The following is a 16,197-nucleotide window of genomic DNA, read 5'->3' as shown; positions in this document are numbered from 1 at the left end:
ATGTAATATCCTCTAACCCGTGTACGCAGCATCTGACGGTCAAGCAAGTTGCAGGTCCGATCACAGCTGCTATATAGATACTTGACTGCATGGCTTTGCAGTCCACACTGTATTTGGTTTAAGGTAATTTTGGTTAATAAATAGATGCAGACAGAAACTATGTCTCAACTCAACATTTTCACTGACGACCAATCAAAAATGTTTGTGACCGTAACAATACAGATGTAGCAATTTTTAAAGGTGTGATTATTTGTTTATTACAAAAATGCTAATGAAAGAGAAATTAAAAGTTCAACATGGGAAATACTGAGAAGATCAGGATTGACCACCAGAAAAGAGTTTTGCAGTCACAAAACCAGCAGACACGATATCCCACCAACAGCTTTTATTGCTTGCGAGCAGGAGTCGTCATCAGCATTACGCACAATATACACAAGTTATTATAGTACTTCTTAACAAGGAACTTAGTACACAATATCAACAGTAACCAGAAAACACAACGCACATGGTACCTTGAAGGCATATATGGAGTCACACGTCTGGATTGTTTTTTATGAAACCAGCATGTCTGTCAATTTCTGCTTTCTAAGTTCATCCGATCTTTTCAAAACATAAAATTACACACAAAACACCTAAAATGCGTAAGACTGACTCGTGGATATGTCGTGATATTTCTAAACCTTCCCACGAGATCGGGTTAATTTAGGACTCATTGTTCTCCTTCTACCAGGGAGTTAAACATCTGGATACCGCGGTTACACAAAAGATACACAATTTCTCTCTTTAGGTATATCCTCGTCTGTGAGAACACACTTGTACACAAAAGAAGTTCTCACACTCCTTCAGGCTAAACTCTTTTACACTGAGTTTATGTTGAATTCAGTCTCACAACAACTTAACCATTAAACATTAAAATAGCATGATGGATAAACATGATACATAATGTGATATATGTTCAAAAGCCTGTAGGAATTCCCCTTAGAAAAAGAAACTTTCATTGATGCCATGTACAATGAGAAGAATGTGTATGATGTTCTGGATATGTATGTGTCAGGCATTGTTTAAGCACACCTCATTTAAATACTCTGTGATAAATATGGTAAATTAGGTTCAGATTTACTGTAGAAATGTAAAAGTGTATGTCAACTATCTCAATCATAAGCTCGGGAGGTCACAAGCCTCAGCATTAGTAACAGGTCGACAGCGCTCCACCAAAGCTGTAGCATCTCGATTATCGACGCCGTGATAAGTCCCGGTGATGGACGTCGATGAAGTCTTCCCGTTTCTGTATCGGCGAGTCAGGCGTGCAGTGAACGGGATATCGGCCTTGTACTTCTGCATCACCGTTCGGACTTTGCAGTAATGGTTTGGTGGGACTGTGACCTGCAAAGGAAAAGAGTGGGAGGACTCCTCTGTCGTAGTTCTTCCTCCTGAGAATGTCATTGTCACGTCACTGCTGACCTCAACATCTCCAGACGCGATAAGGGGGATTCCTCCTGTGAAGGTAGTGCTGACTCCAATCCTGATGGAACCGCTGATGTCCCACCTGCTCTCTCTCTGAGATCTCGTTGAGACAGTGGGAGTTTTCACAACTGGACTGCACTCATTGTTGATGACGGTAGTGGTGAACATGGAGTCTGGAGGATACTTAAAGACAGTTGTAGCAGTGTTGTATTTGATGTTGGAGATGTCCTCGCTGATTACATCTTTTCCGAAGGTCAGGACCTTGTAGGACTTGTAATAATACTCAGAACCTTTCCAGGGAAGGAAGAAAGCTTTGTGCTTAGTATGTACCTTCCCAAGACCGTACTTATTCTTTCCAACATATACGTTCTCATGGGAACAAGTTTTGACTGAATGTTGGGGTATTGACCCATGGGAGCCGTCCTTCCACTCCAGTAACTCAAAGTCGTCTTTGTTCGCCAAGATCTCAAACTGGGAGGCAGTATACTCTTTGGCACCATAGGGGTAGTGGCAGTCTCTACCCTGGCTGGGGTTGTAGAAACCAGCCTCACACCTGTACTTGCAGATGTAGTCAACGCGATCCGCATAGTTGTTGTAAATCGAAACCGCTCCGTCGGGGAGAGAACCACTCCATGTGACCCATTTCAGGTTTTGGCTGCCATCAAACACGGTGGAAGCTCGAGTCTGTCTCTTTTGTCTCGACATACCAGAAGACAGACGTAATCGATGAGTTACCATCGTTGTGTTGGAGGTGATGAAAGGCTTCCTGTCTCTTGGTGCCAGTTCCAGAATGGAGACTGGGAAAAAGAAAGGGAACAGGACACAATGTGTTAGTGTTGTTGGTCAACTGTCTACTACGTTTTACTCATTCAATGTTAACCCTCCTGTTACCTTCTGGGTCAAAAAGACCCACGTTCGAGTGTTTATGTATTTGTGTGTATAGCGGTCTCAGGGTCACAAAATACGTACATGCATGCGTGCATGTACGTGTGAATCCCTAAAGCCCGTCGTCCTCGGGTCAAAACGACCCGCGTCTTTCCACCGAGCCCTCGCCGTCGCCCTGGGGTCTGTTCGACCCTCGAGTTCGAGCGAGCCACCGACTTCGTCCCTCGGGTCAGAATGACCCGCGTTGATCACCGAGCTCCCGGCCCCCGTCCCCCGGGGTCAGAATGACCCGCGTATATAGCCGAGCTCCCGGCCCTCGTCCTCGGGGGTCAGAATGACCCGAGTTGATCGCCGAGCTCCCGGCCCCCGTCTTCGGGGTCAGAATGACCCACGTTTATAGCCGAGCTCCCGGCCCCCGTCCTCGGGGGTCAGAATGACCCACGTTTATAGCCGAGCCCCCGGCCCCCGTCCTCGGGGTCAGAATGACCCAAGTGTATCGCTGAGCTCCCGTCCCCCGTCCCTCTGGGTCAGAATGACCCAAGTGTATCGTCGAGCTCCCGGCCCCCGTCCTCGGGGGTCAGAATGACCCGCGTTCATCGCTGAGCTCCCGGCCTCGTCCCCCTGGGTCAGACTGACCCAAGTGTATCGCGGAGCTCCCGGCCCCTGTCCTCGGGGTCAGACTGACCCACGTTTATAGCCGAGCTCCCGGCCCCCGTCCCCCCGGGGTCAGAATGACCCAAGTGTATCGCTGAGCTCCCGGCCCCCGTCCCTCTGGGTCAGAATGACCCGAGTGTATCGTCGAGCTCCCGGCCCCCGTCCCTGTCCCTCTGGGTCAGAATGACCCGAGTGTATCGTCGAGCTCCCGGCCTCCCGTCCCCCGGGGTCAGAATGACCCGCGTTCATCGCCGAGCTCTCGGCCTCGTCCCCCTGGGTCAGAATGACCCAAGTGTATCGCCGAGCTCCCGGCCCCCGTCCTCGGGGGTCAGAATGACCCACGTTTATAGCCGAGCTCCGGCCCCTGTCCTCGGGGTCAGACTGACCCAAGTGTATCGTCGAGCTCCGGGCCCCCGTCCTCGGGGGTCAGAATGACCCGAGTATATAGCCGAGCTCCCGGCCCCCGTCTTCGGGGTCAGAATGACCCGAGTATATAGCCGAGCTCCCGGCCCCTGTCCTCGGGGTCAGACTGACCCACGTTTATAGCCGAGCTCCCGGCCTCGTCCTCGGGTCGAAACGACCCGAGTTTTACGTTGTATTACAAGTCATCCCGTATGCTAAATGTAATAAATAAATAAATAAATGATACAAATAAAGACATGACAAGACAGTTGCGTTGTATTGTTTTTGTCTTACATTTATTTAGTCATCACCAGTGTTACAAGCAACGACACAGAACACACACACACACACACACACACACACACACAAACACACACGCGCACAAATGTGTCCGCCACAGGATCACGGTTCGAAACGCAGACGACCGACGTACTGTTTGAGCTCCCCCGCGAGCTCTTTCGTTCTCCGGTAGCACCGCGAGCTGTGGTTCTGGGGCGCGCGCCCGCACACGTAACACCACGGACGCGCGTCCAGCGTCACGTACATCCCGTCCGTCGGCGTCGGCGTCGGCGTAGCGAGATTCCGGCGGGGGCCCGCCCCGGGGGCCGCGACGGCGTTCGGGTGCGCGACGAACCCTCCTCGGAACCTCTCTCGTCCGATCTCGATCTTCAGACGCTCCCCGGTGTACGTCGCCTTCGGGTAGGCGCGCCCTCCCCGGGCGTAGTAAGCGTGCCGATCCAGAAACGTGTCGCCGGGGGGGAGCGCGCCCGGCTCGAGACGCTCGGGGTCGAGCTCGGCGCACCGGCGAGCGTCCCCCGGCGCCGTGCGATCCACGGAGCCCGGCGAGCCCGTCGCGGCTGGGGCGGCGTCGGGGGCGGCGTCGGGGGCGGCGCCCGCCCCTCGGGCAATCGCGGAATCGTCAAAGGCCCGGTCCCGGTCCCTCTCTCGATCGACGCCGTCGGACGCGACTCTCCACGCTCTCAGCAGCGGCGGCGGCGCTTGGTCCGCCCTCTGCGGAAACATCACCCGCCGCCTGGCTTCTCGAGCGGGAGCGGAATCGTCCCAGGCCGGCACGGTCGCGGCCAGAGCCCATTCGATCGGCCTGGACGGGATCGCGTTCCAGCCGTTCGACCCGCCCCGCGTTTCGCGAGGAAACGTCGCGCCGGTCCAACGCTCCCACGGTCGGACACGGCGGGCCGTCGTGGAATCGCCTCCGGCCGGCACGTCGTCGCCGTCGTCGTCGTCCGCGGCGAGCCCGGCCGCGTCCCGGTCAAAGCGCGGACCGGGTTCGGCCGGCTCGCGTCTTTCGTCCCCGCGGCCGCCGTCGGCGCGGGGCGCGACTTTGCCGTCTGCCTCCCGAGGCCGCCGTCGGGCGGTCGGCGAATCGTCGCGGGCCGACGCGTTCTCGCCTCCGTTCGCGGAAGACATGTCCGACGCGTTCCATCCGCGATCGAGGGTCACTCGTCTTTTTATTTCGTCCAAACGATATTGCCTCCGCCCACTGGCCCCCCCGCACGTCGCCTCGCCTTCCGCCTTCCCCCCCCCCCACCCGCCAGTCTTCATCTCACCGACCGTTCGGTCGCCCTCGGCTTCGACGTTACCTCGCGTACGCGTCGACGGAAAAAAGTTTTACAAAAATAGATTATTTTTTTTAACAAAAAGGAAAGAAAAGAAGAAAAAGAAACATACTAAACTAAAAACCGTCTCCGGTGCCCAGTGTTTACATTTATTTTATGTTCTTTCTGCCAAGAGTCAACATGACGGCGCCTCGATTCAACACAAGTCAACTCGTCAAAATGCTGGTCGAGCCGGCGAGCGACACGTCACCGTCGTCAGAGGAAGGAGAAGAAGAAGAAGAAGAAGAAGAAGAAGAAGAAGAAGAAGAAGAAGAAGAAGAAGGAGAAGAAGAAGGAGAAGGAGAAGAAGAAGAACGCGGTCGAGGCCGCGGTCGAGGCCGAGGCCGAGGTCGAGGCCGAGGTCGAGGTCGAGGTCGAGGTCGAGGCCGAGGTCGAGGTCGAGGTCGAGGTCGAGGTCGAGGTCGAGGCCGAGGTCGAGGTCGAGGTGGCCTTCGCCAAAACTCCGCCAAGGTCGTCGCGTCGGTCGAACCGGCGAGCGACGCGTCACCGTCGTCAGAGGAAGGAGAAGAAGCGGAAGGAGAAGAAGAACGCGGTCGAGGCCGAGGCCGAGGTCGAGGCCGAGGCCGAGGCCGAGGCCGCGGTGGAGGTGGCCTCCTCCAAAACACTGCCAAAGTCAACCTGGTGCGGGAAGCTTTGCCTCCGGGAGGAGGAGGGGGAGGAGGAGGAGGAGGAGGAGGAGGAGGAGGAGGGGGAGGAGGGGGAGGGGGAGAAGGAGAAAAAGAACGAGGTCGCGGCGATACCGTCCGCTGCTCTGCCAAAGTTTCCATCGGCGCAACGTGTGTCAGAATGCTCGTCGACCCGGCGCCCGATGTATCGTCGTCGTCGCCGCCGTCGGGAGGAGGAGGAGGAGGAAGAGGAGGAGGAGGAGGAGGGAGAGAAGGACGAGAAGACGAGGAATCGGACAAAGAAGAAGAAGAAGAAGAAGAGGAAGAAGAAGAAGACGACGCGGACGACGACACGGACGACGACGACGCGGACGACGACACGGACGACAAAGAAGAGGAATACGAACGAGTGCGCGATACGTCGTCTTCGGAAGAAGAAGAAGAAGAAGGAGGAGGAAGAGGAGGAGGAGGAGGAGAAAAAGAGGCGGAGGAGGAGATGGAGGAGGAGGAGGAGGAGGATGAGGAAGCCGACGGCGACGGAGAGGACGCCCCGCGAGGCAAAGGACGGACCTTCCCGTCGAAAAGCGGAGAAGTGTCGTGGTCCTCGACGCCGTACGAGAGAGAGGAGCAGCGCCCGTCGCCCGTCGCCGCGCCGGGGCCGCCGGGGCCCACCGCGTACGCAAAGTCTCACGCGCGCGACATCGCCTCGACGTTCCGCATGTTTGTCGCGCCGGACGTGGAGAGGATCGTCCTGGACATGACCAACCTGGAGGGCTCCCGAAAACACGGCGACGGCTGGAAAGGGATGGACGAGACGGACCTGCGAGCCTACGTGGGGCTGCTGATTTTGGCGGGCGTGTACAGGTCTCGCGGCGAGGCCGCGGCCAGCCTGTGGGACGCCGAGAGCGGCAGGGCCGTGTTCCGCGCCACCATGTCGCTCAAGCGCTTTTACGAGTACTCTGGGCTGCTGCGCTTCGACGACCGCGAGACGAGAGGCGCGAGGCGCCAGACGGACAAACTGGCCGCCGTGCGAGACCTCTGGGACGCGTGGGTGCGCCGGCTGCCGCTCCTCTACAACCCCGGGCCCGAGGTGACGGTGGACGAGCAGCTGGTTCCGTTCAGAGGTGAGGTGCGCTCGGCCGTACGCGCTCCGCCTTTTCCTTTGATGACGGCGGCGGCGGCGGCGGCGACGACGATAATAATAATAATAATAATATGCTTTCCTCTCATCGCCACCGCCGCCGCGCTCTCGTCTACTCTCGTCTACTGTCGTCGCCTCCGCGCTTTCCTCTGCTCGCTTCTCGTCTCGTCTACTCTCGTCGCCTCTCGTCACCTCTGCTCTCCCCCCCCCCCCCCCCCCCCCCCCCCCCCCCAAACGACAGGCCGCTGTCCTTTCCGCCAGTACATGCCCAGCAAGCCCGCCAAGTACGGGATCAAATCCTGGGTCGCCTGCGACGCCAAATCCAGCTACGCCTGGAAGCTGCAGGTCTACACGGGAAAGCCGAGCGGCGGACGCCCCGAGAAGGACCTGGGGCTGCGGGTCGCGCTCGACGTGACCGAGGGACTGACGGGGCGCAACGTCACGTGTGACAATTTCTTCACCTCCTACGAACTCGGACGGCGGCTCCTGCTCCGGGGCAACACCGTGGTGGGCACGGTCAGAAAAAACAGGCGGGAGCTCCCGGCCGAGCTGCTCGCGACCCGGCGGAGAGCCGTGCCGTCGTCGAGGTTCGCCTTCGCGCCCGACGCCACGCTCGACTCCTACCTGCCCAAGAAGGGCCGGAACGTGCTGCTCCTGAGCACGCGGCACGCGCGGGGCGACGTCAGCGACCGCCCGGACGCCAAGCCCGTCGTCGTCCTCGACTACAACCGCAACAAGGGCGGCGTGGACAACCTCGACAAGGTGACCGGGACGTACAGCTGCCGGAGGATGACCGCGCGCTGGCCCCTGGTCGTCTTCCACAACGTCCTCGACGTGTCCGCCTACAACGCCTTCGTCGTGTGGCGGGAGCTCAACCCCGGCTGGCTGCCGGGCAAGCGGAACAAGAGGAGGGTGTTTCTCGAGCGGCTGGGGAGGGCCCTCGTGGCTCCGTTCATGGAGAGACGGGAGCGTCGGCCCCGCACGGAGGCGTCTGCCGCCGTCTTGAAAGCCGCGCGGGGCTGCGGGGCGGCCGGGGCGGCCGCCGGGCCGGCGGGCGACGGGCCCGAGGACGCCGCGCTCGCCGCCGCGCTCGCCGCCGCCGCCGCGCCGCGCGGGGCCGCGAGCAAGCGGAAGAGGTGTCAGATCTGCCCGCCCAACAAGGACTGCAAAACCTACACCGTGTGCAACGGGTGCAACAAGTACATCTGCAAGGGCTGCACGCTGGCGTACTGCCCGACGTGCGCGAAATGAACCGGCCGTCGGGTGGTGAGCAGGGCGGCTACGCCGCGATAATGTAAATCTAAAAGTCCCGTAGACGCTTTTCATATTCGTGTCCAGTGAAGTTTGCATTTTGTTAGCGAGGTCGGCACAAAAACAGCCACGCTGCTGTAGTTGTGTCTAGAAATGTCTTTCCCTTGCACTTTTTTCTTTGCCTACTTGAAAGTTGGTTGTTCAACTCATTGCTTTTGCAACTGCAACGCTGCTCGTCACTTTGGCTGTGATTGAGAAAATTAATTACGGAAAAGAGAAAAGTTGTCGGACTGAATTCTTCCGGAGGCTACACCAGGCTCCCGATATTGATACACGCCAACAACCGTTCTCCTCGGGTCAAACCTCTTGTGTGTGGTGTTGGGAAGAAAGAGAAAAGAGAAGAAGAACAAAACAGAACATCTATTCTAATGGAGACGCGAGCGATGCTCCCGTGCGTTGGGAAGAAAGAGAAAAGAGAAGAAGAACAAAAAAGAACATCTATTCTAATGGAGACGCGAGCGATGCGCCCGGCCAAAGGTTCTCCCTTTCCTGCACGTTAGGCTGAATCTGCGAGTGTAACAAATAAAAAGGCATACGAAAGTAATGTTTGTTTACTGTTTTTTATTGATGTGATGTACATACAGAGATACGTAAACATCGGCTTGGGAACGACACATTGAGTTCTCGGGCGCGCGACGGCACAAGGGACTCGGCCCGGAGCCTAAGGATTGGAAAAACGAAAAAAAAAAAAGAAGAAAAAAAAAAAAACAACAACCTGTGGCTGTTCACAGAGTCTGGTACTGTTCAACGCGGCCTGTGCCTGGGTCACTGGTCCTGGTCCCTGAGCTTGTACCTGGTCACTGAGCCTGTGCCCTGTTCACTGAGCCTAGTCATTTTGTGAGAACTATACATACATACATACATACGTATGAAAACACTATACGTACATATTAAGACAGCACTGTACATACGACCTTTACCTGTTAACTTAGCATCGTCCTCTTCACAGAGCCTGGTCATTTTTGTGAGAACTATACATACATATGAAAAGCACTGTACATGCATGGTCATCTTTACTGGTCCTCTCCACTGAGCACGGTCCTGTTTACACAGCCTGTGTCTGGTCACTGAGCCTGGTCATTTTGTGAGAACTATACGTACATGCATTTGAAAAGCATCGTACATACGACCTTTACCTGTTCACTTGGCCTCGTCCTCTTCACAGAGCCTGGTCATTTTGTAAGAACTATACATACGTGCATATGAAAACACTATACACACATACATACATACATACATACATATGAGAATACTGAGAGAATACAGCCTGGTCCTGTTTACTGAGGCTGGTCATGGTCACACAGCCTGGTCCTCACTTCACTGAGCCTGGTCATGTTCACACAGCTGGGTCCTCTTCACTGAGCACGTTCCTGGTCCTGTTTACACAGCCTGTGCTTGGTCACTGGTCCTGGTCCATGAGCTTGTACGTGGTCACTGAGCCTGTGCCTGTTCACTGAGCCTAGTCCTGTTCACACAGCCTGGTGCTGTTCACTTAGCCTGGTCATTTTGTGAAAACTATACATACATACATACATACATACATACATATGAAAACACTATACTGACATATACATGAGGATACTGTACATACAGCCTGGTCCTGTTCACTGATACTGGTCCTGTTTACTGAGCCTGGTCATGTTCACACAGCGTGGTCATTTTGTGAGAACTATACATACATACATACATACATACATACATACGAAAAGCACTGTACGTACGACCTTTACCTGTTCGCTTAGCCTCGTCCTCTTCACAGAGTCTGATCATTTTGTGAAAACTATACATACATGCATATGAGAATACTGTACACACTGCGTGGTCCTGTTAACTGATTCTGGTCCTGTTTACTGAGCCTGGACATGTTCACACAGCCTGGTCCTCCTCACTGAGCATGGTCATCTTTCACTGAGCCTGGTCCTCTTCACACAGCCTGTGCCTGGTCGCTGGTCCTGGTCACTGAGCTTGTACCTGGTCACTGGTCCTGTGCCTGTTCACTGAGCCTAGTGCTGTTCACGCAGCCTCGTCCCGTTCACTTAGCCTCGTCATTTTGTGAAAACTGTGCCTGGTCATACATATGAAAACACTATACTGACATACACACGAGGATACTGTACATACAGCCTGGTCCTCTTCACTGAGCATGGTCATCTTTCACTGAGCCTGGTCATGGTCACACAGCCTGGTCCTCACTTCACTGAGCCTGGTCATGTTCACACAGCTGGGTCCTCTTCACTGAGCACGTTCCTGGTCCTGTTTACACAGCCTGTGCTTGGTCACTGGTCCTGGTCACTGAGCTTGTAATCTGGTCACTGAGCCTGTGCCTGTTCACTGAGCCTAGTCCTGTTCACACAGCCTGGTCCCGTTCACACAGCCTGGTCATTTTGTGATAACTATACATACATACATACATACATACATACATACATACATACATACATACATATGAAAACACTATACATACATACATACGAAAAGCACTGTACGTACAACCTTTATCTGTTCACTTAGCCTGGTCCTCTTCACAGAGCCTGTTCATTTTGTGAGAAATATACATACATGCACATGAGAATACTGTACATACAGCCCGGTCCTGTTCACTGATTCTGGTCCTGTTTACTGAGCCTGATCATGTTCACACAGCCTGTCCCTCTTCACTGAGCCTGGCCCTCCTCACCGAGCCTGGTCGTCTTCACTGACCCTGTTCCTGTTCACACAGCTCCTCTTCACTGAGGACGGTTGTCTTCACTGGGCATGGTCATCTTTACTGAGCCTAGCCTTGTTCACAGAGCCTGGTCATTTTGTGAGACCTCTACATACATACATACATACATACATACATACATACATACATACATACATACATACATACATACATACATACATACATACATACATACGTATTAAAAAACAATACAGACATATGATAAAACACTGCACATACAGCCTTCACCTGGTGACTGAGCCTGTGAAGGTTCACTGAGCGTGTGCCTGTTCACTGAGCCTGGTTCTGTTGTGACAACTGCACACACACACACACACACACACACACACACACACACACACACACACACACACACACACACACACACATATGAAAACACTATACATAAATGTGAAAACACTACACATACATATGAAAAAACACTGTACATGCAGCCTTCATCTGGTGACTGGGCCTGTGCCTGTTTACTGAGCCTAGTCCTGTTCACACAGCCTGGTCCTGGTCACTGAGCCTAGTCCTGTTCACACAGCCTGGTCCTGGTCACTGAGCCTAGTCCTGTTCACACAGCCTGGTCCTGGTCACTGAGCCTGGTCCTGTTCACACAGCCTGGTCCTGGTCACTGAGCCTGGTGCTGTTTACACAGCCTGGTCTTCTTCACTGAGCCTGGTCCTGTCGAAAAGCGTTTAGTTAGAGTTTGAGGACCGGGAGGTGGCAACCACGATGAGCCCCTGCACACACACACACACACACACACACACACACACACACACACACACACACACACACACACACACACACACACACACACACACACACACACACACACACCAAGGTTCAAACAGAAAAGGGAGGTTTTATCAGAGGCTGAAAAGAAGTTTGAAGCTAAAGTAATTGAAAAGACAGAGAAAGAATACACTTTGTGGACTTGGAGAAGGCTTTCGACCGGGTCCCTCGGGAGTACGGGGTGCCGGATCCGTTGGCGCGGGCTATCCGGTCTCTGTACGCCTGCAGTACGCGTTGCGTCCGTATCCTCGGTAATATTAACGTTCCCGGCGGGTGTTGGTCTCCGCCAGGCGAGCCCTTTTTGTCACCGGTCCTGTTTGTGACTTTCGTGGACGGGATTTCTAGACGCGGCCGGGGTCAGCGCCTCCAAATCCGAGGCCGTGGTTCTCTGCCGGAGACCGGCGGATCGCTCCCGTCGGGTGGGAACAACACGCCTGCCCGAAGCGAAGGAGTTCAAGTACCTCGGGGTCTCGTTCGCGAGCGAGGGTAAGGCGGAGCGGGAGGTCGACGGGCGGATCGGTGCGGCCGCAGCAGTGGAACGGGCGCTGCGCCGGTCCGTCTTGGCGAAGAGGGAGCCGAGTCGGAAGGCGAAGCTCTCCATTTACTGCTCGGTCTACGTTCCAGCCCTCGCCTGTGGACACAAACTCTGGGTCGCGACCGAAAGAACGAGGTAGCGGACACGAGCCGACGAAACGAGCTTCCTCCGTAGGGTGGCCGGGCTCGGCCTTAGAGATAGGGCGAGGAGCTCGGACATCAGGAGGGAGCTCGGAGTCGAGCCGCCGCTGCTCCTTCGTATCGAAAGGAGTCAGCTGGGGGTGGTTCGGGCATCAAATCCGGATGCCTCCTGGACGCCTCCCGTGAGAGGTTTTCCAGGCACGTCCAACTGGGAAGAGGCCCCGGGGAAGACCCAGGACACGCTGGAGGGATTATATCTCCCGGCTGGCTTGGGAACGTCTCGAGGTCCCCCGGAACGAGCTGGAAAATGTTGCGGGTGAGAGAGGAAGCCTGGGTCGGTCTGCCGGGTGTGCTGCCACCGCGACCCGACCCCGGATAAGCGGCGGAAAATGAATGTATGGACGGAGAAAGAATAAAGAGAGAGAGAGAATAAAGAGAGACAGAGAGAATAAATAGAGAGAGAGAGAGAGAGAGAGAGAGAGAGAGAGAGAGAGAGAGAGAGAGAGAGAGAGAGAGAATGTAAAAAGCCTTATTTGTCATGTACTCACCCTTGACAGAAGCAGTGGAAATCTGGTCAGACCTGAAGAAAGGAGACTTCTGTCTCCACAAGCTTGAACAACATACTTGCCCCCCCCCCCCCCACCCCCGCCCCTCCTTCCTTTGGTTATTACCTCTACCAGTGCATCCGTTGCACCGTTCTCTTCCTCTCTGTCCGAGCTCAATCGATCCAGCCAATAGGGAGGCCTTGATCACCCCCATCCCTGCGGGCACACACACACACACACACACACACACACACACACACACACACACACACACACACACACACACACACACACACACACACACACACACACCAAGGTTCAAACAGGAAAGTGGGGTTTTATCAGAGGCTGAAAAGCTGAAAGTTTGAAGCTAAGTAATTGAAAAGACAGAGAAAGAATATGCTTTGTGGACTTGGAGAAGGCTTTCCACCGGGTCCCTCGGGAGGTTTTGTGGGGGGTGCTGCGGGAGTACGGGGTGCCGGATCCGTTGGCACGGGCTACCCGGTCTCTGTACGCCTGCAGTAGGAGTTGTGTCCGTATCCTCGGTGTTAAGTCAGACACGTTCCCGGTGGGTGTCGGTCTCCGCCAGGCGAGCCGTTTATCACCGGTCCTGTTTGTGACTCTCACGGACAGGAGTTCTAGACGCAGCCGGGGGAGAGGAGGGCGGATGAAATCCGGTTCGGGGGCCTCGGGATCGCCTCTCTGCTGTTTGCAGAAGATGTGGTCCTGTTTGCTTCCTCGGACCGTGACCTCCGGCATTCACTGGGGCGTTTTGCAGCCGAGTGCGAAGCGGCAGGGATGAGAGTTGGAGAGTTGAACCAAATCCGAGGCCGTGGTTCTCTGCCGGAAACCGATGGATCGCTCCCGTCGGGTGGGAACAACACGCCTGCCCCAAGCGAAGGAGTTTAAGTACCTCGGGGTCTCGTTCGCGAGCGAGGGTAAGGCGGAGCGGGAGATCGACGGGCGGATCGGTGCGGCCGCAGCAGTGGAACGGGCGCTGCACCGGTTCGTCTTGGCGAAGAGGGAGCTGAGTCGGAAGGCGAAGCTCTGCATTTACTGCTCGGTCTACGTTCCAAACCCTCGCCTGTGGACACGAACTCTGGGTCGCGACCGAAAGAACGAGGTAGCGGATACAAGCGGCCGAAATGAGCTTCCTCCGTAGGGTGGCCGAGAGAGAGAGAGAGAGAGAGAGAGAGCGAGAGAGAGAGAGGGAGAGAGAGAGAGAGAGAGAGAGAGAGAGAGAGAGAGAGAGAGAGAGAGAGAGAGGGAGGGAGGGAGAGAGAGAGAGAGAGAGAGAGAGAGAGAGAGAGAGAGAGAGAGAGAGAGAAGGAGGGAGGGAGAGAGAGAGAGAGGGAGGGAGGGAGAGAGAGAGAGAGAGAGAGAGAGAGAGAGAGAGAGAGAGAATGTAAAAAGCCTTATTTGTCATGTACTCACCCTTGATAGAATCAGTGGACATCTGGTCAGACCTGAAGAAAGGAGACTTCTGTCTCCACAAGCTTGAACAACATACTTGCAGCCCTCCCTTCCTCTAGTAATAACGTCTTCCAGTGCATCCGTTGCACCGTTCTCTTCCTCTCTGTCCGAGCTCAATCGCTCCAGTCGTTAGGGAGGCCTTGATCACCGCACCTCTGCACACACACACACACACACACACACACACACACACACACACACACACACACACCACACACACACACACACCAAGGTTGAAACAGAAAAAAAAGATTCCTGTGTCAGTCCGTTATCTCACCTCGTGCCAGCAAACTAAATCAGGCTTCTTCTCCCCCCTTCCTCTCACATCCACACAGGCTGCCGCGACTCTGCTGACAGGGCTTTTCCAAAATGATATTTTTTTAAAACTCGCTCAAAGGCTCAAAACTCCTCATAAAACAACCAAAGTGCTTGAAATGCAAACATCTTATTACATTGATGTATTGAATCGAGTCCTATGAGCACAAGTCGGCAGACCCTTTAGAAAAACACATCTGCTCTGTTAACGGCATGCCGACATGCCGAGGAACTCGCGGTCCTACTTTGACTTCTAGCCGCTCGTGTTCTTCCTTAATGGTCAAGTCAAGTGGGGCTTCCCTCTCTCAGACACACACACACACACACACACACAGACTCTAGAAAAGGCCCGCGATGTCGTGAGCGATGAACCGAGTGGAGTTATCTAAAAGTTTTGTAACCTGTAAAAAGCCTTATTGGTCATGTACTCACCACCCTTGATAGAATCAGTGGACATCTGGTCAGACCTGAAGAAAGGAGACTTCTGTCTCCACAAGCTTGAACAACATACTCGCAGCCCTCCCTTCCTCTAGTAATAACGTCTTCCAGTGCATCCGTTGCACCGTTCTCTTCCTCTCTGTCCGAGCTCAATCGCTCCAGTCGCTAGGGAGGCCTTGATCACCGCTCCTCTGCACACACACACACACACACACACACCAAGGTTGAAACAGACAAGAAGAGGGCAGGGATGTTGTCAGAGGCACATTCCTGTGTCAGTCCGTTATCTCACCCGGCGCCAGCAAAAGTAACTCAGGGCCTGGTTCCTCCTCATCGCTCTCTTTATCGCTCTCACTGGCCTCCTCCTCTGCTCTGTCTCTCTCTCTCTCTCTGTCTCTGTCTCTATCTCTAGTTTGTGGAGCGGGACACGAAAGCAGGCGACTCGAACGTTGAGCGGCTTGTGCGTGTGCGTCGTCTCAGTTCTCTACAAACTTGTCAAGAACGTTTCTCTCTCCCCCCCCCCCCCCCCCCCAACCCCATTCCTCTCTCAGACACACACACATGCAAACAGGCTCCCGTGACTCTGCAGACAGGGCTTTTCCAAATTGATATTTTTCATAAAACTCATTCAAAGTCTCAAAACTCCTCGTAAAACAACGAAAGTGCTTGAAATGTAAACATCGCACTACATTGATGTATTGAATTAGGTCCTGTGAGCACAAGTCTGCAGACCCTTTAGAAAAAATATCTGCTCTGTCAGCAGCGTGCCGACATGCCGAGGAACTCGTGGTCAGACTTGTGCACTCTTCCCCCGTCGGGTTTCCAAATCAGAGGTCAGTTTGCAACTGGAGAACCAGACCCGCCGTGAGAGAATGAATGACATTGCAACGGAAGGCACAGCCAACGCCGGCACTACAGCAAGCGCTCTGTTCCTCATCATCTCTCTCTTTATCGCTCTCACTGTCCTCCACTGCAAAGGCTGCGATTTGTTGAGCGATTAACCGAGTGGAGTTATCTAAAAGTTTTGCAACATGTGAAATAATATGTCTCAAACGTCATTGAGTGAAAATAAAAAACAGAGTCTCATGGTGGAGTCAGGTAATTTATTGTACAAAGGTTGCAAAATGTCATGGCAATGGTAGCA

At 54.4% G+C, this 16,197-nt stretch overlaps 2 protein-coding genes across 2 annotated transcripts; one reads left to right on the top strand and one right to left on the bottom strand.

Annotated features, from left to right (window-relative positions):
- Positions 1–1,155: 1,155 nt before the first annotated feature.
- Positions 1,156–4,833, bottom strand: LOC137799416 (natterin-3-like). The gene is made up of 3 exons (XM_068596205.1): positions 4,617–4,833; positions 3,831–4,304; positions 1,156–2,261 (listed from the first exon to the last, which is right to left on the bottom strand). Exons 1-3 carry the CDS (start codon positions 4,831–4,833, stop codon positions 1,156–1,158), a joined length of 1,797 nt encoding a protein of 598 aa, XP_068452306.1.
- On the top strand, positions 4,832–8,039 carry LOC137799415 (piggyBac transposable element-derived protein 4-like). Its single transcript, XM_068596204.1, has 4 exons — positions 4,832–4,861; positions 5,242–5,783; positions 5,828–6,771; positions 7,030–8,039. Exons 1-4 carry the CDS (start codon positions 4,832–4,834, stop codon positions 8,037–8,039), a joined length of 2,526 nt encoding a protein of 841 aa, XP_068452305.1.
- Positions 8,040–16,197: the final 8,158 nt, after the last annotated feature.

Source organism: Clinocottus analis, unplaced genomic scaffold (assembly GCF_023055335.1).
Source record: "Clinocottus analis isolate CAN_PGR_092001 unplaced genomic scaffold, fCliAna1.0.p SCAF_35, whole genome shotgun sequence".
NCBI lineage: Eukaryota > Metazoa > Chordata > Actinopteri > Perciformes > Cottidae > Clinocottus > Clinocottus analis.
The sequence above is the reverse complement of the archived record's forward strand: the minus strand, read 5'-3'. Positions and strand labels throughout refer to the sequence as shown.